We start from the raw sequence: 21,207 nt of genomic DNA, 5'->3' as shown, positions 1-21,207 counted from the left end.
AATTATAAACAACCTGGATGTCCAGTAAAAGAACAAGCAAGAAAATTATAGGCCTTACAGGAGGCAAGCACGGAAAGGGGCCGTGATTAACGCACGGTACCAACAGGAGGCAGCACCCCTTTGCCTGAGGAGCGTAACTGCATCTAATTAAGGATACCTACACCAGAACCGGGAGGGAGCTGGAAAATGTACTTCACCGTTCGGTTGGTGAAATGGAGGAGGAATGTTTCTACTACTGCTAATTAATGAGCTTAACTCTAGGAAGACTCAGTAAAACCTCATGTTGCGCGCCCCTCCTCGCGGACCCGCAGCTCTCCCAGGCCGGGTCCGGGCTGCGGCTGCGGCTGCGCACTGCGGACCCTCTGCCGGCGGCTGGGGCCACGGCGCAGACCGCACCGGAAGCGCCGGGCCGGCCCGCCGGAGCTGAGATAGGGACGCTAGTGGCCCGACTCGCCCGGCTCGGCGGGGCGCACCGCAGGCGGAGGCGGGGCCGAGGCGAGGAGGCGGGGCTGGGGTGGCGCGGGGGCGCGGCGAGGCTGTCCCCGCCCCGCACGCCGCTCTGCCCGGCGGCCTCCAGCGTGGGGAACCGGCGCCGGCGGCCTGGCCTCTGTGGGAGCGACTGGTGGGCGGACGTCCGCCTTCGCCTGCGTCGCTGCCTCCGCGCGGGCAGCCCTACCCGGGGATGTGAGGGGCGCAGCTCGGCCGGCGGGGCCCGGAGCGGCGCGGAAGCCGGCCGCAGACGGTAACGCGCTGGGCGGGCGCGGGCAGGGCTCCGGTTGCCCCGGCCGAGGCCGGGCTTGAGCGGCAGGAGCGCGTGCGGCGCTTTGGAGTCGGAGGCGGTCCGAGCTCCCGCATGGGTCAGTTGCCGTTGCGGTCCCGGGGCCCGGCAGAGCCGGGGAGGGTCGAGGGCCGGGAGGGGGCTGGGCCGGCGAGCGGGCGAGTAGCCGAAGACCCGGCGGCAGGTGCCGGCCCCCCTCTGAGATCCAACTCTCTCTCCCCAGCTCCACCTACTTTGGCCTGGACTCAGCCTCCCAGGGCTAAAAATATTGCCCGGAGGCTCCTGAGCGGAATAAGATCGCGCTAAATAGGGCACAACCCTGCAGAGGCGACAGAGCTCCTCAGCCCGAGGGCTGGAGGAAGACTCCTGAGCTGCCGCTCCCGCCGCCGCTCAGCCGGCAGCTAGCTGTCTCCCTCCGCCCAGCAGGCAAGTGCGGGCCGCGGGCGGTGGCGGAGGACACTGATTCTCTGAAGTTGCCCCACAGCCGAACAGTTGTGCCTAGCTTTTCCCTACTCAGGTTATCTTTGACATCAATCACTGGTGGCTTCCAGGGGCCCCCTTAAATGCTCTGTAAGCAGAGGCTGAAAGTTACCCACTGCAGGAGTCAGAGCTAACAGGGAGAGGACTCTTTATGTTAGAAACATAAGCTGTGGCTTCTTTTTTTATTCATTCTGCATTTCTGAATAAGAGACCAGCTGTGCCAGTCACTGTTTCTGGTGAGTACCAGTCTGATGCAAGCGGGCAGGGAGAAAGGCTTTCTTGTTAGTCTCTTGGGGCTTTGTCTATATTCTTTAAATCAAAATAGATACCAGTATATTCCTCTGAAATTAGAGGCACATGGCCAGGGAGCTTGGACACCCACGTCCTTTAACTGGCTGTGTCTTTCTTGTAGGCAAGCTCTGTGGGCAGCTGGTTATAATCAGGAAGTTGTATGGCGAACTCAGGAGTCACAGCTGGGAAGTTTTGTTTTCCGGGCGTGTTTTTTAATAGCATCTGCCTGGGAGAGAGCATCATCTCCACCCTAGGGGCAAAGCTGCTACGAGGACCAGGCAGGACCGGCCTCACATGTGCCTCTTACTAGTGCTTTCTGTGTCTCAGCCAAGAGAATACGATCCAGGTTGGGTCAGGATCCATAGCCAGTGTCGGGATTCGGTGCTTAGAAGCTTTCTTTTCTTTGGTGTTCTTCGGGAGCAGCCCTCAGGAACTCCTTGGGGCATTTGGTGGAAAGGCCACCAAAGGGATTTTTGCCTGCTGGAGCTACATGTGGTGTCCCTCCGGCCAGGTGTGTGTGGAGGCCATTATGAAGCTGAAAAAGCAGGTGACAGTGTGTGGGGCTGCCATCTTCTGTGTGGCTGTCTTCTCACTCTACCTCATGCTGGATCGAGTGCAGCATGATCCCACCCGACACCAGAACGGTGGGAACTTCCCCCGGGTGAGTCATGCCTGATTGCTGATCTCTTCATACACAAATCATCTGGGATCGGGTTATTGCCCCAGCTGGAGAGTCATGTCAGCCCAGGGCAAGAACATTCCTTCCCAATAGGCAGATTTTCTAGAAACTCAAAGCTGAAAGCACTGATGGCAAAAAGAAAGGAGGGAGGGAAAATGGCAATATGTACTGCTGCTCCGTCCTCCTGAATTATTGGCAGACATTGCTAATGGATTGCAGCATCCCTTCCCACTAAGCCCCAGTGCAGTCCTTGTCAGCACAATGCTCCTGAGAGGCAACGCCAATTGTTGAGAATAGGCATGGGAGGTGAAATCTTTGCCATCCATAAGCTAGAGAGTGAGGTTACTCCCAACCCAAGTGGACTGCAGTCTTCAGTAGTGATTCACACCTCTTCCCTTATCTGACCAGAGCAATCCAGCCCTGTAGGCTCATGGTCCTGCCTTTGACTGGGGAGGGAAGGATCATAGTCAGGCCTCAGGTGGTGGGCCCCATGCAGAGATCCTTCTTGTGACATAAGGAGCTGGGAGTGATTGCTTTTTGGTTTTTTTGGCAGAGTCAGATTTCTGTGCTCCAGAACCGCATTGAACAGCTGGAGCAGCTGTTGGAGGAGAATCATGAGATCATCAGCCACATCAAGGACTCTGTGCTGGAGCTGACGGCCAACGTGGAGGGCCCACCTGCCCTGCTGCCGTACTATATGTCCAATGGCTCCTGGGTGGTACCACCAGAGCCCCGACCCAGCTTCTTCTCCATCTCCCCTCAAGACTGCCAATTTGCTTTGGGGGTCCGGGGCCAGAAACCAGAGCTGCAGGTAAGAGTCAGAGCTGGCAGGGACCCACAGTGGCCATGGCTGGGGCACTGAGCTGCTCTCCTGCCTGGCAGATGCTGACTGTATCAGAGGAGTTACCATTTGACAACGTGGATGGCGGCGTGTGGAAGCAAGGCTTTGAGATCTCTTATAGCCCGCACGACTGGGACACTGAAGACCTGCAGGTGTTTGTGGTCCCTCACTCTCACAATGACCCAGGTGAGGGCCCAGCAGACCCTGGGAGCCAGGGTGTGGAGTGGGCTTTCTTTTTTACTTCTTTAAATTTTTGTTGGAGTATAGTTGATTTAAAATGTTGTATTAGTTTCTGCTGTACAGCAAAGTGAATCAGTTATACGTACACACATATACATTCTCTTTTAGATTCTTTTCCCATATAGGTGTTCTCAGAGTATTGAGTAGAGTTCCGTGTGCTGTACAGCACGTCCTTATTAGTTATCTGTTTTATGTATAGTAGTGTGTATATGTCAGTCCCAATCTCCCAATTTATCCCTCCCCCCTCTCCCCCCGGTAACCATAAGTTTGTTTTCTATATCTGTGACTCTATTTCAGTTTTGTAAGTAAGTTCATTTGTACCATTTTTTTAGATTCCACATGTAAGTGATATCATATGGTATTTGTCTTTCTCTGTCTGACTTACTTCACTCAGTATGACAATCTCTAGGTCCATCCAAGTTGCTGCAAATGGGATTTCTTTTTTTATGGCTGAGTAATATTCCTTTGTATATATGTACCACATCTTCTTTATCCACTCCTCTGCTGATGGACATTTAGGTTGCTTCCATGTCTTGGCTATTGTGAATAGTGCTGCAGTGAACATTGGGGTGCATGTATCTTTTTGAATTATGGTTTTCCCCGGATATATGCCTGGGAGTGGGATTGCTGGATCATATGGTAGTTCTATATTTAGTGTGGTTTTTTTTGCGGTACGTGGGCCTCTCACTGTTGTGGCCTCTCCCGTTGCGGGGCACAGGCTCCGGACGCGCAGGCTCAGCGGCCATGGCTCACGGGCCCAGCCGCTCCACGGCATGTGGGATCTCCCCGGACCAGGGCACGAACCTGCGTCCCCTGCATCGGCAGGCGGACTCCCAACCACTGCGCCACCAGGGAAGCCCTATATTTAGTTTTTTAAGGCACCTCCATACTGTTCTCCATAATGGTTGTACCAGTTTACATTCCCACTAACAGTGTAGGAGAGTTCCCTTTTTTCCACACCCTCTCCAGCATTTATTATTTGTAGATTTTTTGATGATGGCCATTCTTACCGGTGTGAGGTGTTACCTCATTGTAGTTTTGATTTGCGTTTCTCTACTAATTAACGATGTCGAGCATCTTTCATGTGCTTTTTGGCCATCTGTATGTCTTCTTTGGAGAAATGGCTATTTAGGTCTTCCGCCCATTTTTTCATTGGGTTCTTTTTTGATATTGAGCTCCATGAGCTGTTTGTATATTTTGGAGATTAATCCTTTGTCCGTTGCTTCATTTGCAAATATTTTCTCCCATTCTGAGGGTTGTCTTTTCGTCTTGTTTATGGTTTCCTTTGCTGTGCAAAAGCTTTTAAGTTTAATTAGGTCCCATTTGTTTATTTTTACTTTCATTACTCTAAGAGGTGGATCAAAAAAGATATTGTTGTGATTTATGTCAGAGTGTTCTGCCTATGTTTTACTCTGAGAGTTTTATAGTATCCAGCCTTACATTTAGGTCTTTAATCCATTTTGAGTTTATTTTTGTGTATGGTATTAAGAGTGTTTTAATTTCATTCTTTTACATGTAGTTGTCCAGTTTTCCCAGCACCACTTATTGAAGGGACTGTCTTTTCTCCATTGTATATTCTTGCTTTCTTTGTCGTAGATTAGTTGACCATAGGTACATGGGTTTATCTTCGGACTTTCTATCCTGTTTTATTGATCTATATTTCTGGTTTTGTGCCAGTGCCATACTGTTTTGATTACTGTAGCTTTGTAATATAGTCAGAAGTCAGGGAGCCTGATTCCTCCAGGTCTGTTTTTCTTAAGATTGCTTTGTCTGGGGTGGGCTTCCTGATGGCAAAGGTAAGGGAGGGACAGTTGAAGAAGATGGTGGCATCCTCAGGGGACCCTATGTTGGCTTCCCAGGCTGGCTCAAGACCTTTGACAAGTACTACACAGAGCAGACACAGCACATTCTCAACAACATGGTGTCCAAGCTGCAAGAGGACCCCCGGCGGCGCTTCATCTGGGCGGAAGTCTCCTTCTTCGCCAAGTGGTGGGACAACATCAATGCCCAAAAGAGAGCAGCAGTACGAAGGCCAGTGCCAGTCGGGGAGGCAGGAGGGCTATCCTCTGGGCCCTAGGATGGGTGTGAAGTCCTCTCCTGGAGCTGCAGGTGCCAAGGTGTCAGGGAGAGGCAGGGGGAACCTTGGCAGAGATGAGGAGTGATGGTAGAGGGGCCAGGAATGAGAAGGCAAGAACTGATTTGAGGGTCACTAGTGTTAGGAGAAATCAAAGTCGTGTGAGCACAGGGAAGAGAAAGCATAGGGCCTGGCCCCTGGAAGCACAGAGATCCAGGAATAAGCAGAGCCAGGACAGCATGGAGGTTGGCTGGAGAGAGAGGAGGGCGCATGTCTGTTGTCTTGGTCCTGGGTTTGGGTGAACTGGCTCAGTGAGGCCAGTACACACAGGTCCTGGCATCTGGTTGGCAGGACTGAGCAGAGGGTCTCTGCCCCAGGCTGAGTGTGAGTCCTTAACTCCAGGCTGGTGGGAAACGGGCAGCTGGAGATTGCAACAGGAGGCTGGGTAATGCCGGATGAGGCCAACTCCCACTACTTTGCATTGGTTGACCAGCTCATTGAGGGACACCAGTGGCTGGAGAAAAACCTCGGTGAGTCCGGGCTCAGCAGTGGGAGTCTGCCCCCATAGCTGGGCCCAGAGGACAGCAGGGGGCTCTAAGGCACAAGGATTGGCAGGGAGTGCTTCTTTTCTAGGCTAATTCCACCAGCGTGGGTGTGGTGTGATGGCAAGACGGGCTCTGGGGCCCCTGTGCCGGGAGACCAGGCCCTGAGGCATTCAGGCCTCTGGCTTCCATGCCCCTGCCCAGGTGCAGCCCCGCGCTCAGGCTGGGCAGTGGACCCCTTTGGATACAGCCCCACCATGCCTTACCTGCTGCGCCGTGCCAACCTGACCAGCATGCTGATTCAGAGGGTACATTATGCTATCAAGAAGCACTTTGCTGCCACCCACAGCCTGGAGTTCATGTGGAGGCAGACCTGGGGTAAGGCCAGGTAGGGTGGAGGGGGGTCACAGCAGTGGTTCCCACTGGGAAAGGGCAGGGATATCAGAAATAAGACCCATCTGTCCTTTAGAGCAGACCAACAAACACTGGTGCAGACCGTCAGAAGCTCTCCCCTTCAGGTTAGGTGGGGATCACATTGATCTCTGGCCTCTGTGGAGCCTGCTGTCTGTCTCCTGGAGGAGCTATGGGCTCCAGAGCCCTCCCTGTGTCCTGACCATTGGCCTGCATGTCCTCTGCAGCCGAAAGTCTAGTTCACGCCTTTAGCTGGAGCAGATCCCCTCCCACCCCCGGCATCCCTGTGCCCAGCTCCAGGGGCTGACTGCTTGGTGTGTTTTTTATAGATTCGGACTCCAGCACAGACATCTTCTGCCACATGATGCCTTTCTACAGCTATGACGTCCCCCATACATGTGGCCCGGATCCCAAGATCTGCTGCCAGTTTGATTTCAAGCGCTTGCCTGGGGGGCGCATCAACTGCCCTTGGAAGGTGCCACCCCGGGCTATCACAGAGACAAATGTGGCCGAGAGGTACTTGCTCCCAGACCTGGACTAGGTGTGGTGGTGTCATTTTCACTCTGCAGAGGAGTCAGGAGACCTGGCTTCTGGTCTGGGCTCTGCTGCATGGGGGCTTCGGGTTCCACATTCATAAAATGGGGGTGGGCTCGGTTGGTGAGTTCAGGCCCACAGCCCTTGCAGTGACAGTTCCTTTACTGTGTTTTCCTGGAAAACTAGAGTGAGTGGCTCTAAGGAACCACCTTTTCCAGAATGTTTTTATTTTCCCAAATGAGTATGTTTTCCAGTGTCCTAACAAACTGTCGGAGCCAGTAGACTGACTGAGCCAAGTAATTCTCAGATTAGATCCAGTGCCTTACAACCTTCAGTCTGGTATGCCTGCATTAAGCTCGGGCCTCCTGCCTTGACTTGAAGTCACCCGGGATCCTCAGTGCTCTGTGCACCCAGAATCCCATTCAGATGCACATTCTGTCCCGCCCAACAGCCTCCAGCCTCTGAGAAAACAGACCTGTTCCCTTTGAGAGAATCCTTAGGGACCCCAAAAGATGTTGCTGAAATCAGCTCCCCTGGGAAAAGGTGGATTAAGAGAGAGCTAAACAATTGTTTAGCCAGAACTGGACTGGCCTTAAGAATATAACAAGTTGAACGGGTTTTCATGTTGCAATCCTCCGATTTCCATGATGTCCAAGAGGTGAAACATGTGACCAGAAGGGAAAGAAAGTGGTCTTTTGTTTCCAGAATCCAGAAATCTAAATGCTGATTCCAAGCAAGAATCTAGGGCTTTTAAGGCATGCTTTTTCTGAAAGCAGCAGCTGTGATCTACAGATGCCAGGCCAGGTTTACAGAGAGCAAGTCATGGGAGATAACCTCATTTTCTCCTTTAAATTTGTTTTATTTATTTTATTTTTGGCTGTGTTGGGTCTTCCTTGCTGTGCGCGGGCTTTTCTCTGGTTGTGGTGAGCAGGGGCTACTCTTCGTTGCGATGCGCGGGCTTTTCGCTGCGGTGACTTCTCTTGTCACAGAGCACGGGCTCTAGGTGTGCAGGCTTCAGTAGTTGTGGCTCACGGGCTCTAGAGCACAGGCTCAGTAGTTGTGGCGCACGGGCTTAGTTGCTCCACAGCATGTGGGATCTTCCCGGACCAGGGATTGAACCCGTGTCCCCTGCATTGGCAGGTGGATTCTTAACCACTGCGCCACCAGGGAAGCTCTCGTTTTCTCCTTTAAAGGGCTTACAAGGATGATAAATTAGGGGAAGGTGGTATTTGAGGAGTCCTTTCTTGAGAGCAAAGTGGAACAGAACAAGCTGCACCAGCATGGCTAAGTACATTAGTGGCTGGTTGAACTGTAACACCCATAACATGCCAATTACCAGGCTGGTCTAAAAAGAGAAAGAGGCTTTAATGCCACAGGTCTCTGTTTTTCTGTTGATTACATTAATGACTTGGATGAAAAAGGAAATAATAAATGTTTATGTAGAACAGTGCCAGGCACTGTTCTAAGTGTTTAACAAATATTAATTCACTCAGTTCATTGTAATTCTCATAATACTATGACAGTAGGTACTGATGTTTTTCTCATTTTATAGAAACTGAGGCCCAGAGAGGTTAAGTAAGTTGTCCAAGGTCACACAGCTAGTGCATACAGAGCTAGTGTTGGTGTAGTCCGGTCCCCAAGTCCAGGCTCTTCAGTCTAGGGCTGTGCTGCATCACTAACTGGTGGCAAACAAAGCTGGAGTGTCAGAGTCAGGATCCCAAAAGATCTCAGTAGGTTGGGACGTGGGTTGAACCTAACCAGATAAGATTAGATAAATGTAAGGTTCTACCCTTAGCTTCAGCAGACAGAATAGGAAAGTTCAGGATGAGAAAATATCTTGCTGGGCCGCATGCACAGAAAACATGATCACTGATGTCAGCATGGTGGGGTGACAGTGGGGGCCGCCAGACATGCCTGTATAAGCACACACGACAGCTCTGGCCAGACTAGGGGGTGTGGCCTGCCTTCCCCCGAACTCCCATATTCAGCGCTGGGCCCCGCACTCTGGGATCCTGGCAGACGGGCTACTCAAGAGAACTGCTGGTGACTGGATTCTCACCTGCTATGTAGGGACCAAATAGGGGGGCTGGGATTGCAGAGGCTGACGAGAAAGCACAGGGGAATGCTTACACATCTTGGATATGTCTGAGGGACCATGATGGGGAAGGAGGACTGGTTTGTTCTTTGTGGTATCCAAGGGCAGAACTGGGGCCAGGGAATTGAAGCCATGCATCAGGAAGAACTCTCTAGTTGTTTGGAGAACACTGGGCTCCCTGGGACTGGGTTTCACCCCATGAGGTATCTACCCCCAAGCCGAGTGACTCTGTGACGAGGATGTATCAGAGGGCTCCTCTCAGGCTGGCTCTGCTCAGGATCCTATAATGTGAGACTCCATGTGGGGCCCGTCCCCCTTCCCACCTGCAGGGCAGGCCTGCTCCTGGACCAGTACAGGAAGAAGTCCCGGCTCTTCCGAAGCAACGTCCTCCTGGTGCCGCTGGGCGATGACTTCCGATATGACAAGCCCCAGGAGTGGGATGCCCAGTTCTTCAACTACCAGCGGCTCTTCGACTTCCTTAACAGCAAGCCTGATCTCCACGTGCAGGTGTGAAGGGACACTCATCGGGGAGGGGGCCTCGGTGGTGCTGCAGCCCAGCCCTTCCTGTGAGGTTTCATGCTCCCCAATACTGCTCCAAAGCAGGGGTTCATTCCCAACTCTGGGCACGGTTTCCCTTTTATGTCACAGTTCTTTCCCAGGTTCCTCAGCTTCTCGAGGCCCAGAAGGTAGGACATGGTGACTACTCTCTGCATAGGCAAACATCCTTGCCCCTAGTCTCCACTGCAGCACTGGGGGGCTGCAATTCCCAGAAGACTCTGGAACTGATGGAAGCGGTTTTTGGTGGTCCCCACAGGCCCAGTTTGGCACCCTCTCCGACTATTTTGATGCTCTATATAAGAGGACAGGGGTGGAGCCAGGGGCCCAGCCTCCAGGGTTTCCTGTGCTGAGCGGGGATTTCTTCTCCTACGCGGACCGGGAGGACCATTACTGGACAGGCTATTACACTTCACGGCCTTTCTACAAGAGCTTGGACCGTGTCCTGGAAGCGCACCTGCGGTGAGACCTGCCCCCACTTCCAGGCTGGAGGGATAGAGTAAGCCTTTGAGGTTTAAGGAGGGGCTGGATTGGCTCAGAAGGGACTAGAAGGGCATGGAGACCAAGACAAGTGGAGAAAGGGTGAAAGAAAAAGGAATGGGTCTTGCAGAGTGAGGGTGGGCCCTAGGGAGCTGTATGGCAGGAGGCTGACTTCTCTCTCTGGGCAGGGGGGCAGAGATTCTGTACAGCCTGGCTGTGGCTCATGCCCGGCGCTCTGGAGTGGCCAGCCAGTACCCGCTCTCAAACTTTGCCCTTCTGACGGAAGCTCGGCGCACACTGGGACTCTTCCAGCACCACGACGCTATCACTGGCACTGCCAAGGAGGCAGTTGTTGTGGACTATGGGATCAGGTGGGAGCCCTCTCCTCTTCCCCATCAGCTCCACGCCTTGACCCGCTGTTCCAAAAGGGAGGATGCACTGGGCAGTCAGTGGACAGGCCTGCCAAGGGCTCGCCCTGTTGGCAGGTGGACAGTATCTCGGTGGTCACCTCTCCCATGGTCCCTCTCCTGCCCGCCCTCCCAGGCTTCTGCGCTCCCTTGTCAACCTGAAGCAGGTCATCATTAACGCAGCTCACTATCTGGTGCTGGGGGACAAGAAAAGCTACCACTTTGACCCTGAGTCACCCTTCCTGCAAATGGTGAGCCCCGCTCCCGCACCTGCTCAGGGGGACCCTCTGGTGTGCAGTCCTGTGCCGAGAACTGTGGTGCGAGGGCATTGTCCTTTTCCTTCCCGGTCCTGGAGTGAAAGCTCTGTGCCTGGCGCAGCTGCTGGTCCCCATCTGGGACACGTTTGCGGGGTGGGGGGAGGCAAGACTCCGAGTAGGCCAAGCCCCGTGATAGTTCTTTCTTCCCACCCACTTCATTCCAGGATGACACCCGCTTAAATCACGATGCCCTACCAGAGCGCACAGTGATCCAGCTGGATTCCTCACCCAGGTGAGCCGGGCTGGGCCAGGCGCAGAGGCAAAGCCCCTTCCTGGCTCTGGGCACCCTCCCACCCCCACCCTGCCGAACCACTGAGGGATTCTTGGCCTGGCCACTGTTCCTGCTTCCACTGCCGCCAGAGCAGTGGCCTCCTGGATGAGCCTTCTTTCTGCTCACAGGTACGTGGTGCTGTTCAACCCACTGGAGCAGGAACGGCTCAGCGTGGTGTCCCTTCTGGTCAGCTCACCCCGGGTGCGGGTCCTTACAGAGGAGGGTCAGCCCCTGGCTGTGCAGGTCAGCGCGCATTGGAGCTCTGCCACTGACATGGTCCCTGACGTCTACCAGGTGAGGCGGGGGCTTGGCAGGTGGGGCCCGGCCTTGGCCCTCTGTGCTGATCCTTGGCCCCTCTCCGGAGCCTCACACTGCCCATGGACACTGGCTTCCCACCCTCCTGCTTGCAGCCCTCTTACTCCCCAGGTTGGGGACCAGAGTCTTGGGGAGGGGGGTTGCCCAGAGGACAGTCACTCCTGGGCTTTGAGTCTGTCCTTGAAAGGAAGGGGAAGTTTGGTATAGTATGATAATAGTAAAAATGGCAGTTATGCTGCCCCATCGTTTGTTCATTCAACAAATATTTATTGAAAGCTTAACGTGTGTTTACCATCTCATAGTTTTCCAGATATCATTTGAGACTCATGAAAGTCTGACGAGGGGCAAGTAACATCACCTGTGCTTTGGGCAGAGGGCACCGAGGCCCCAGTGGGTGCAGGGACTTGCTCAGGCTCTCAGGGCCAGAACCCCAGGCATCCAAGACTGACACCCATGCCGTGGCCCACGCTTCCTCACCCTTCCCGTGCCCGCAGGTGTCTGTGCCCGTCCGCCTGCCGGCGCTGGGCCTGGGCGTGCTGCAGCTGCAGCTGGGTCTGGACGGGCCCCGCACCCTGCCCTCCTCCGTGCGTGTCTACCTGCATGGGCGGCAGCTGTCCGTCAGCAGGCACGAGGCGTTCCCTCTACGCGTCATTGACTCTGGCACCAGCGACTTCGCCCTCAGCAACCGCTATATGCAGGTCTGGTTCTCAGGCCTCACTGGGCTCCTCAAGGTAAAGTGCCAGGGGCTGGGAGCCGGAGGAGGGCGCGCATGTCGGGGGGGTCGTGCAAGCTGCCTCCGGACCATGAGTGCGCTGCCACCTGACTCATGGTGGACCCGGGAGCGGGCCGTCTGGGCCCTGAGCTGACAGCACAGGGAAGCAGGGCTGGGCTCCCTCCCGGGGGCGGGCCTGACACGCGGGTGTGGGGCCAGGGGTCAGGGCTGTGTCTCTCGGCAGAGCATCCGAAGGGTGGACGAGGAGCAGGAGCAACGGGTGGGCATGGAGTTCCTCATCTATGGCACCCGCTCGTCCAAAGACAAGAGTGGAGCCTACCTCTTCCTGCCTGATGGCGAGGCCAAGGTAACTAGAGGCACCTTGCAAACCCCAGCAGGCCCTGGAGGCCTCAGGAGCGGAGGGCAGGAAGAAGGGTACAGGCCTTCGTCCAGGGCGACCCTGCCTGCCAGGGTGCCTCGCCTGCACTGCCCCTGCGGGGAGTGGGAGACTGAGGAACGTTGCCTGGGAGCCTGGGCCCGGCTCGGCCAGGGGTCTCAGCCCAGAGCCTGCTGGAAACAAGTCCTCCTGCCTGACCGTGGGCCAGCATCTCCCTGCTTTGCTCTCTGTGCCGTGGGTTCAGCGGCCACCTGCTCTTTCCCCAGCCCTACATCCCCAAGGACCCTCCCGTGCTGCGCATCACGGAAGGCCCTTTCTTCTCAGAGGTGGTGGCCTACTATGAGCACGTTCACCAGGTAGTCCGGCTTTATAACCTGCCAGGTGAGCCCTGCAGACGAGGAAGGTAGGGAAGGAGGTGCGGGCTCCGTGGGCTGTGATGTGCTCGCTCTTCTGCCTGTTGTCTAGTCATGCATCTGTTCCCAACAGACGTATCATTTGAGATGGGTCTGATTCTTAACTCTCTTGGAGTAGAGCTTGGCCAGAAATGCTGGGAATTGCCTGGGGCTTGGGCACAGCCTCTCCCAGCCCAGTCTCCCAGGCTGTGGCTCACGCCGCTCAGCCTCTCCCTTTGTCCTGTGCCCAGGGGTGGAGGGGCTGTCTCTGGACGTGTCATCCCTGGTGGACATCCGGGACTGCGTCAACAAGGAGCTGGCCCTGCGCCTCCACACAGACATTGACAGCCAGGGCACCTTCTTCACGGACCTCAATGGCTTTCAGGTGATGCCTCAGGCCTGGGGCCCCAGAGACCCCATGGAACAGAACTTGGACTGTGTTTACTGCCTGCATCACAGGCCCTGGCAGGTGATCTGCTCTGACAGAGCAGGAGGAATAGGAGGCAAGACTGATCGGGGCCCAAATGGTGCGCGGATTCTCTTGATCTGCTGGCCTTGCCCCCGCAGGTGCAGCCCCGGCGGTATCGGAAGAAGCTGCCCCTGCAGGCCAACTTCTACCCCATGCCGGTCATGGCCTGCCTCCAGGACGCACAGAGCCGCCTCACACTGCACGCTGCCCAGGCCCTGGGCGTCTCCAGCCTCCACGATGGTGAGGGGAGCAGGCGCTGTTCGGGGGGAGAGGGCAAGCTCGAGAAGCCCATCCCCGCCACCGAGGCCTATCCTCTCTGTGGGCCTCTTCGTCCTTCCTGTCCATCAGTCACACACCAGCGGGAGATGAAAGGAAGGCAGACACATGCTGTCACCCTCTCCCCTGGTGGAGGCAGCTGTGGAGGTGACTGGGGGTGGGTGGCCTGTTGGATCCCCTCAAGAAGCATCAGGGTATTGAACGGTGATTCTTAGCTGAGGTGAGCAGCCACCTTCTCCTGACAGGGATGGCAGTAGGGACAGTTGGAAAAGTGTAGTCAGTGTTAAATGAAATATTTAGCGAAGGAGAAAGATACATCCTGCCTTCCTACCAATGGTCATTAAAAGAGAGAATGACAAAAAAAAAAAGAGAGAATGACATTCTTAAGAATCAAAACGAGGGCTTCCCTGGTGGTGCAGTGGTTAAGAATCCACCTGGCAATGCAGGGGACACGGGTTCGAGCCCCGGTCTGGGAAGATCCCACATGCTGCGGAGCAGCTAAGCCCGTGTGCTACAACTGCTGAGCCTGTGCTCTAGAGCCCGTGAGCCACGGCTACTGAGCCTGTGCTCTAGAGCCCGTGAGCCAGAACTGCTGAAGCCCGTGTGCACAGCTACTGAAGCCCGCGTGCCTGGAGCCCGTGCTCCCAACAAGAGAAGCCACCACAATGAGAAGCCCGCGCACCGCAACAAAGAGTAGCCCCCACTCGATGCAACTAGAGAAAACCCATGCGCAGCAACGAACACCCAACGCAGCCAAACATAAATAAATAAATTAAAAAAATAAAAAGAATCAAAACGAGGACATGAGGAGACTGACCTGGAGCTGGTCACACTGGGCCAGCCCAGGTGGCTCCCGTAGTCTCAGGGTAAAGTGAACAGTTTGCACTTAGTGGCCTCTGAGGCCTTCAGGTCATCTGTCCTTGGGGCAGAGCCTTTGTGCAGGACTGAGCCAAGAGTGCCCAGTCTAGGCTCTGCGGGGCCGGTGGCAAGCACAGTGGGGACCTGACTCCCTGCTGGAAGGCGTGAGGCTCTGCTGCCCCTTTGCCCAGTACCACTCTGGTTGTAAAACTCTTAACCCAGCCCAGCATCCTCCCTTGGTCTCTGCCCTTCTGGAAAACAGTGCGCTAACAGGCGATTGTTTTACATGCAAGGGGTCCATTTTAGGATTTCGTGTGCCTTTCTGTGGTTGCTCAGGGTAAAGACTGAGGAACTACGTAAGTCAGAATCTGGGCTGGGGTGATGGGAGTGCAGATAGAGCCGTCTGTACGGGCTCCTCTCAAGAGATTCTTGAAAAAAACATGCTGGGAAAAATCCTCATTCCAACATATGTCAGCTTTGAGTGAGCCCCTTCCCCAGGCATATTTTTATTTTATTTTATTTTTTAATTTGGCTGTGTTGGGTCTTCGTTGCTGCACGCGGGCTTTCTCTAGCTGCAGCTAGCAGGGGCTACTCTTCGTTGCGGTGCACGGGCTTCTTATTGGGTGGCTTCTCGTTGCAGAGCACGGGCTCTAGGCACGCCAGTTTCAGTAGTTGTGGCACACGGGCTCAGTAGTTGTGGCACACGGGCTCAGTAGCTCCGCAGCCTGTGGGACCTTCCTGGACCAGGGCTCAAACCCATGTCCCCTGCATTGGCAGGCAGATTCTTAACCACTGTGCCATGAGGAATGTCCCCTCAGACATATTTTTAAAAGAAAGGAAAGGTTGGGGACTTCCCTGGAGGTACAGTGGTTAAGACTCTGTGCTTCCAATGCAGGGGGCCTGGGTTCAATTCCTGGTGGAGTAACTAAGATCCCACATGCTGTGTGTGGTGCAGCCAAAAAAAAAAGCAAAGGATCCTCTGCTATCTCTCGTCTGCAGGGCAACCCCAAATAACACCTAATCTGAGCCTTTGCCTGATATGCCATCTGGCTGCCCTCTTGCTCCCTCCTTTTGACAGACGCGGCAGGCAGACCTGGAGTCTGCCCCCACGTAGAACCAGGGCCGGAAGCGTGTGTTCCAGTCACAACAAAATCCGCCCCACCTGAGAAAACCTGCCCCGGGTCAGGGCCTCTGCAGCAGCTGCTGATGGCTGTTGTGTTTGCTGTTCACTTTGTTGTATGTGGCCAGCCTAGAGACGGTTCTCTGCCTGGGCACCCGGGCCAGCCCCCACTCCTGAGCCGCGGAGCACGGGCAGTGAACTGCCAGGGTCACAGTCCTTCACTCAGCCCCTTCCAGCTCTAGGTTCCACGGTGGCTTTGTGCCCTGAGTGACTCAGCTTCCAGCCAGTTCCCTGGGCTCTTCCCTTGGGGCTTTGGTGGGCTGTTGCTTCTAGAGGTCGGTGTCTGCTTGGGGGTGAGACAGGCAGGCTGGGGGCTCACAGCTAACTTCCCTAGGCCAGCTGGAGGTGATCTTGGACCGGCGACTAATGCAGGACGACAACCGAGGCCTGGGCCAAGGGCTCAAGGACAACAAGAGAACCTGCAACCATTTCCGTCTCCTGTTGGAACGGCGAACCCTGGGCAGGGAGGTAAGTTCTGGGCCTCCCCCTAGGGAGCCAGGTCAGGCTAGGCCCCGTGGGTGGCCCTGGGGTTCCAGCCTAGGGCTTGGGGAGCGTACTAGAGGTGGGCAAGGGTAGCAAGAGTAGGGCCTGATTCCCGGGTTGGCGGGGAAGCGAGTCTGATGCTTTGCTGCTCCATCTCATGCAGCCTGGCACCTCCCTCTCCACGGCACCCTGTCGCCTGTGCCCTCCTTGTGCTCATCTCCCACCTTCCCACCCCCGCCCCTGTGTCCTCTAACCTGCTCTGCTCCTGCCCTGCTCATCTCATGGCTTTCTTTGCCCCCACCAGCCTGGCTTTTTCTCCAAACTGGCAGCCATGTTTAGGGGCTTGATCTTTCACAGCAGCAGGAACGGGCACCGAGAGGTAAGGGCCAGCAATGGGGTGTTGAACTAGTGTTAGTTATTTGGAGCTGGAGTTGGAGCTGGCGGATGGCAGAGCCCGCTGCTCCATCTCCCTGTCTGGGGCTCAGTCACTCACTCATCAAATAGCTGCTGGGCACCCGCTATGCTGTAAGGACTGAGAGGGCCGCAAATGCATAAGATACTGCCTCAGAGCTCTAGGAATTGACTCGTGAGTATGGGTGGGGGCCAAGTTATGTGTGTGAAAATATAAGGTCGAAAAGGGGTATGTCCACTGGTCCTGAGGAGTGAGAGAACATAGTAGGCCAAGGGGATCAAGGACAGCTTCCTGGAGGAGATGTCATCCACGCACGTCTTTGATGAATGGGGGTTTGCCCTACACACTTGAACCGAGGCACAGGGTGGGAGGCAGGAAGGAACGTGAATGGGAAGAGCCGTGAGTTCACTCAGCTAGACCAGAACCGCCTGTGCAGTGTGATAGCCACTAGCCACCTGTGGCCACTTAAACGTATTAAGACAAAACACAATAACCAATTTGATTCTTCATTCAAACTGGCCACATTTCAAGTGGCTCAGTGGCCACAAGTGGTTAGTAGCTGCTGTGCTAGTGCAGATATAGCATATTGCCTTGATTGCAGAAAGTTCTAGTGGCCAGTGCTAGGCTGCCATGGAGGTAGGTTGGGGCAGACTGTAGTGGGCCTTCAGTGCCTGGCGAAGAGTCTGGACTTCCTCCTGGAGGCCAGTGAGGGATCTGAGCTGGGAGAACACTGTTGGGACTTTGCCCTAAGCATGTCACTGCCACAGCAGGGACTCAGGGGGATCTTCAGGGAGACCGGAGGCAGGGGTGACAGCTTAAAGGCTGTTCAAGCAGGACATTTTGGTGGCTTGAAATGAGCCACGGGAGGGAGAAGCCGGCGATGGGCGTGAGGACGCTGCCAAGGTGGGAACGGAGATCGTGGCTGAGGGAAGTGCGAGATTCTGGACAGTAGGAAGGCGGGTGGTGCTAAGAGCAGAAATCCAGAATATGGAAGAGTAGCCGCCGTGGAGGAAAGTCCAGCTTAGGCCCGTGAGTGTGACGTCTAGGTCAGCCATCTAAGGAGTAGTCCTCAGTCAGCACAGCTGTGGGGACTGCCGGGCCCGAGCATCAGGGCTGGTGCTGTGGATACGGGGTCGAGCTTGAAGCTGCAGGGTTGCCCCAGAGACTTTCTCCATCAGAGGCCCATCCTCCATGGTGAAGCATCCGTCTGTCTGTCTTCCCTTCTTCTCGCTGCACTGAGAATCTCTATGTGACAGGAGATGTTGCTGATGGGAGTGTGTGACTCACGATGGTGTTGTGGGAGCAGAAAGCCTCCATAGTTAGAGGAGCGCTGGCCTGGTGAGGTAGCCCTTCCTAAGCTGTGTGAGGTGGGAAGTGACCGCATTTGAAGAGTCCTGGAGTCAGGCATCCCTTGTATCCAGACACATCAGGGAAGCTCTCTCCAAAGAAACGGACCTGGACGTGCTGTTACCCTCCTGCTCCCCCTGCTCCACTTCCTCACCCACGTCTCGGGCCAATCTTCCAGGTCCAAGATGGCCCCTCTACCAGCTACCCGTCCCTCCTCAGTCACCTGACTTCCATGTACCTGAACACCCCTGTGCTCGCCCTGCCCGTGGCCAAGAGGCAGCCCCCAGGCCCTGCTCTGTGCTCATTTCGTCCTCTGGCTTCCTCTCTGCCCTGTGACTTCCACCTGCTCAACCTGCGGACGCTCCAGGCAGAGGTGAGTGTCCGCTCAGTGCTGACCCTCGGGGCGGACCCTGCCCTCCTCGCCCAGATTCCTCCCCGTCCCAGCCCTGCCTGCCGGGCAGAGGCGCTGCTACACCTGTGAGCCCTGCAGAGACCCGCCCCCTCCCCGCTGCCCTGTGGTCTGTCACCAGGATGATAGCTTGCCCTCAGCCGAAACTGCGCTCCTCTTACACCGCAAGGGTTTTGACTGTGGCCTCGAGGCCAAGAACTTGGGCTTCAACTGCACCACAAGCCAAGGCAAGGTGAGCAGGGCCCAGGTGTGGGAAGGGAGAGGAGGGCAGGGAAACAGAGCACTGGGGATGGCAAGCTAAGAGCTTGGTGAGGCGGCAGTGAGGCTGAGCAGCAAGGCGGGAGGTGGCAGGGTTATTCTGGGGCTTTACGGAGAGCAAGGGAGAAGCTGTTGACATGTGTTTTCAAAGCCTCTGAGGCCTGGCAGGGGCCAGTTCAGACAAGGTGTCCAGGTGGAGAACTTCTGTTTCATGTGTACGGACCTCTATCAAACAAATGGAAACACCAGGAATTAAAAACTAAAAGCCATCATACTCTGTTCATTGTTTAAGCCAGCAAAGGCTGGCACTGATAAATGCCTCCGTGTGCTGGGCACCAGTGATTCAGAGGTGAATCAAGACATGATCCCTGCTGGGAGTTCCCTGGCGGTCCAGTGGTTAGGACTCAGTGACTTCACTGCCTTGGGCCAGGTTCAATCCCTGGTCGGGGAACTAGGATCCCGTAAACCGCATGGCACGGCCAAAAAAAAAAAAAAAGACATGGTCCCTCTCCTCAAAGAGCTCACAGCTCAGTGCAGCAGTTCCTACCCTAGGGTCTGTGGACAGGCTTCAAGGTTGCACAGGCTCACCTGTGTATGTAGGCACCTTGCTGCAGAGAGGCCCATAGCTTCTGTGAGATTCATACAAGTTACATAGAAGAAGAGCAGCAGCATCTGGTGTGTCAGCCCCCAGCACTGCCCTGTGCCTTCTCTCCTCCCCACAGGTGGCCCTGGGAAGCCTCTTCCGTGGCTTGGATGTGGTTTTCCTGCAGCCAACCTCCTTGACATTGCTGTACCCCTTGGCCTCGCCCTCCAACAGCACTGACATCTATTTGGAGCCCATGGAGATCGCCACCTTTCGCCTCCGCCTGGGCTAGGGCTTCTTGTGGCCTGAAGAGAAAGTTCATCCACAGAGACGGCCTTTTCACATAAGATCGGGTTGGACATGCCACCCTGGGTCTCCTGTCCTGATCTACCTCTCAGAACTGTGACAGACTGGGCTCTGCCCTCATTTTCTCTTTATCGTTGCTTCTGTGTTCGGGGGCAACCCACAGCCCAGTGTTGGGTGGTTAGGGCAGGCGCCAGTGAGTTGTAGGAGAGAAGGCCCTTGGTCAGAGTGGGTGGTGCCAGCCTCTGCTTTGGGTTGTGCGTGCCCACCTAGTTGGGTGCAGGCTCAAGCACCCATCCTTTCCCCTGAATGGGATGGAGGAGAAGCAGGGGAGCCTGAGTGGGTAATAGCCCAGCGTCAGGGTCACAGTAGTCAAGAGCTGGCTCTCGGGGAGTCCTGTGGTTGTGTAAGGGCTACATGTCCTGGTGTGACAGGCAGGAGCAGAGCACTGCCAGGAGGAGGGGGCTGGGGACCGCGAGTTAGCAGTGGGGTGGAGGAGTAGCAGGAATCGCTGCTTTCTGTGACGGCTCCACTCTTAGTGCTCCCTGACCCTCACGCCCTGGCCAGGCGCTGCAGTGTGGCAGGAAGGACTCATGAAGCCTGTCATGACCGGAGCTCATGGGACACTTCAGGTACCAAAACCCCATCTCAGACTGGGCACTTGGTCTGTGTGTTGATTTGTGGAATGGTGGCAGAGGCCACCCTACTTGACTCCTCTTTGGTTCCTGCACTCTGTACACCACTGTCCCGAAGAGCTGCTTCCCATCATGGGGGCGTTTGATCGGGCTTGTTTCCTTTCCCTGGAAAGAAAGTGAAGCCTCCAGCTTGCGGTGGGCAACTCGAGAAAGCTTTCGTCATCATTCCTACAGTCAGCCCTGAAGCTTCGCCTTGTTCATCCTTCCACAGAAGTATTCACTTCCTGGTGCGGGGACTAGGGAGATGTACACTAAATTAGGAGGCACCGTGGCTGCTCATTAGCCTTCACTGCAGCTTCGATTATTAGAAAAAAATTTATGATAGTCTCTAGAGATGCTGAAACCATATTTGGTAAAATTTAAAATCTATCCCTTATTAAACTCTTAGTAAGTTAAGATTACAAAGAAACATCCTAACCTAGATAAAGGTGTCTCTATCTGAAACCAACAGTCAGTGGCATTCTAAAGTGTCAGATACCACCGGCATTCCCAGTAAAGTCAGAAATGAGTCAAGGACATACTATTATTTAGCTGTGTTCTGGCACTACTAAACCCCTGCAGTGTGGCAGATGAGAGCGATGAGGGAGGGTTACAGAACGCCCAACCTGTACAATCCAGCAGGATCAGCTGAAGACCTTAACAGAGCAAACAAGGCACATCACGTTTCTATAAAGATTCTGGTTCTCTCCAGATCAGCTCATAAATTCAATGTATTCCAGTGAGATTGGATACTTTTTGGAATTTAATGGGTTCTAACGTTCATTTGGAAGACTAAGTGTGTGAGAATACCAAGAAAATTCTGAATGACAGTGAGTCCGGGGCGGTGGTGCTCAGGTGGGTAAAAGACACTTGTCCTACGAGATTTCCCAGGGTACTCTCGACCGACCATGAGTTCAGTCAGTGTGACCTGGAGTGGGATCAGACTGCTGGACCCAAAGGGAGAGCCTAGCATCAGACCCAGGTGTGAGGGGATTTGGTACAGGACCCAAGGAGTATTTTAAGTGGGAAAAAGATGGACTATTTAATAAAGAGTACTTTAAGATAACTGCCTATCTATTAAAGTAAGAGTTCTCTACCTCACAGTTTCCACAAAAATTAGCTCTAGAGAGAAAAAACAAAAATA

The 21,207-nt window shown here is 54.8% G+C and overlaps 1 protein-coding gene across 2 annotated transcripts; it reads left to right on the top strand.

The window, feature by feature from the left end:
* The first annotated feature begins 2,078 nt into the window (after positions 1-2,078).
* Positions 2,079-20,466, top strand: MAN2A2 (mannosidase alpha class 2A member 2). 2 transcript variants are annotated; one of them, XM_065870997.1, is made up of 23 exons: positions 2,079-2,210; positions 2,782-3,039; positions 3,111-3,255; positions 5,169-5,340; positions 5,786-5,913; positions 6,130-6,303; positions 6,666-6,852; positions 9,295-9,472; positions 9,780-9,982; positions 10,189-10,371; positions 10,544-10,658; positions 10,889-10,956; positions 11,124-11,289; positions 11,805-12,041; positions 12,267-12,389; positions 12,686-12,800; positions 13,063-13,196; positions 13,379-13,520; positions 15,929-16,062; positions 16,382-16,456; positions 18,015-18,209; positions 18,367-18,477; positions 19,226-19,378. In XM_065870997.1, the coding sequence occupies exons 1-23, from the start codon at positions 2,079-2,081 to the stop codon at positions 19,376-19,378; spliced, it is 3,528 nt and encodes a 1,175-aa protein (XP_065727069.1). The 2 variants fall into 2 exon arrangements, with proteins under 2 accessions (XP_065727069.1, XP_065727070.1); XM_065870998.1 differs by lacking the exon at positions 16,382-16,456 and having other exon boundaries at positions 19,226-20,466.
* The last annotated feature ends 741 nt before the right edge of the window (positions 20,467-21,207 follow it).

The sequence above is a fragment of the Phocoena phocoena genome, chromosome 2 (genome assembly GCF_963924675.1).
Source record: "Phocoena phocoena chromosome 2, mPhoPho1.1, whole genome shotgun sequence".
NCBI classification, from domain to species: Eukaryota; Metazoa; Chordata; class Mammalia; order Artiodactyla; family Phocoenidae; genus Phocoena; species Phocoena phocoena.
This window is presented reverse-complemented; position numbering and strand designations above follow the sequence as displayed.

Bases quoted from the DNA above. Each gene is read 5' to 3' on its own strand.
- MAN2A2 (XM_065870997.1), top strand. From the start codon at position 2,079: ATGAAGCTGAAAAAGCAGGTGACAGTGTGTGGGGCTGCCATCTTCTGT. The intron at 10,659-10,888 runs GTGAGCCCCGCT...ACTTCATTCCAG, and splicing joins AGTCACCCTTCCTGCAAATG to GATGACACCCGCTTAAATCA. The intron at 11,290-11,804 runs GTGAGGCGGGGG...CCGTGCCCGCAG, and splicing joins TGGTCCCTGACGTCTACCAG to GTGTCTGTGCCCGTCCGCCT.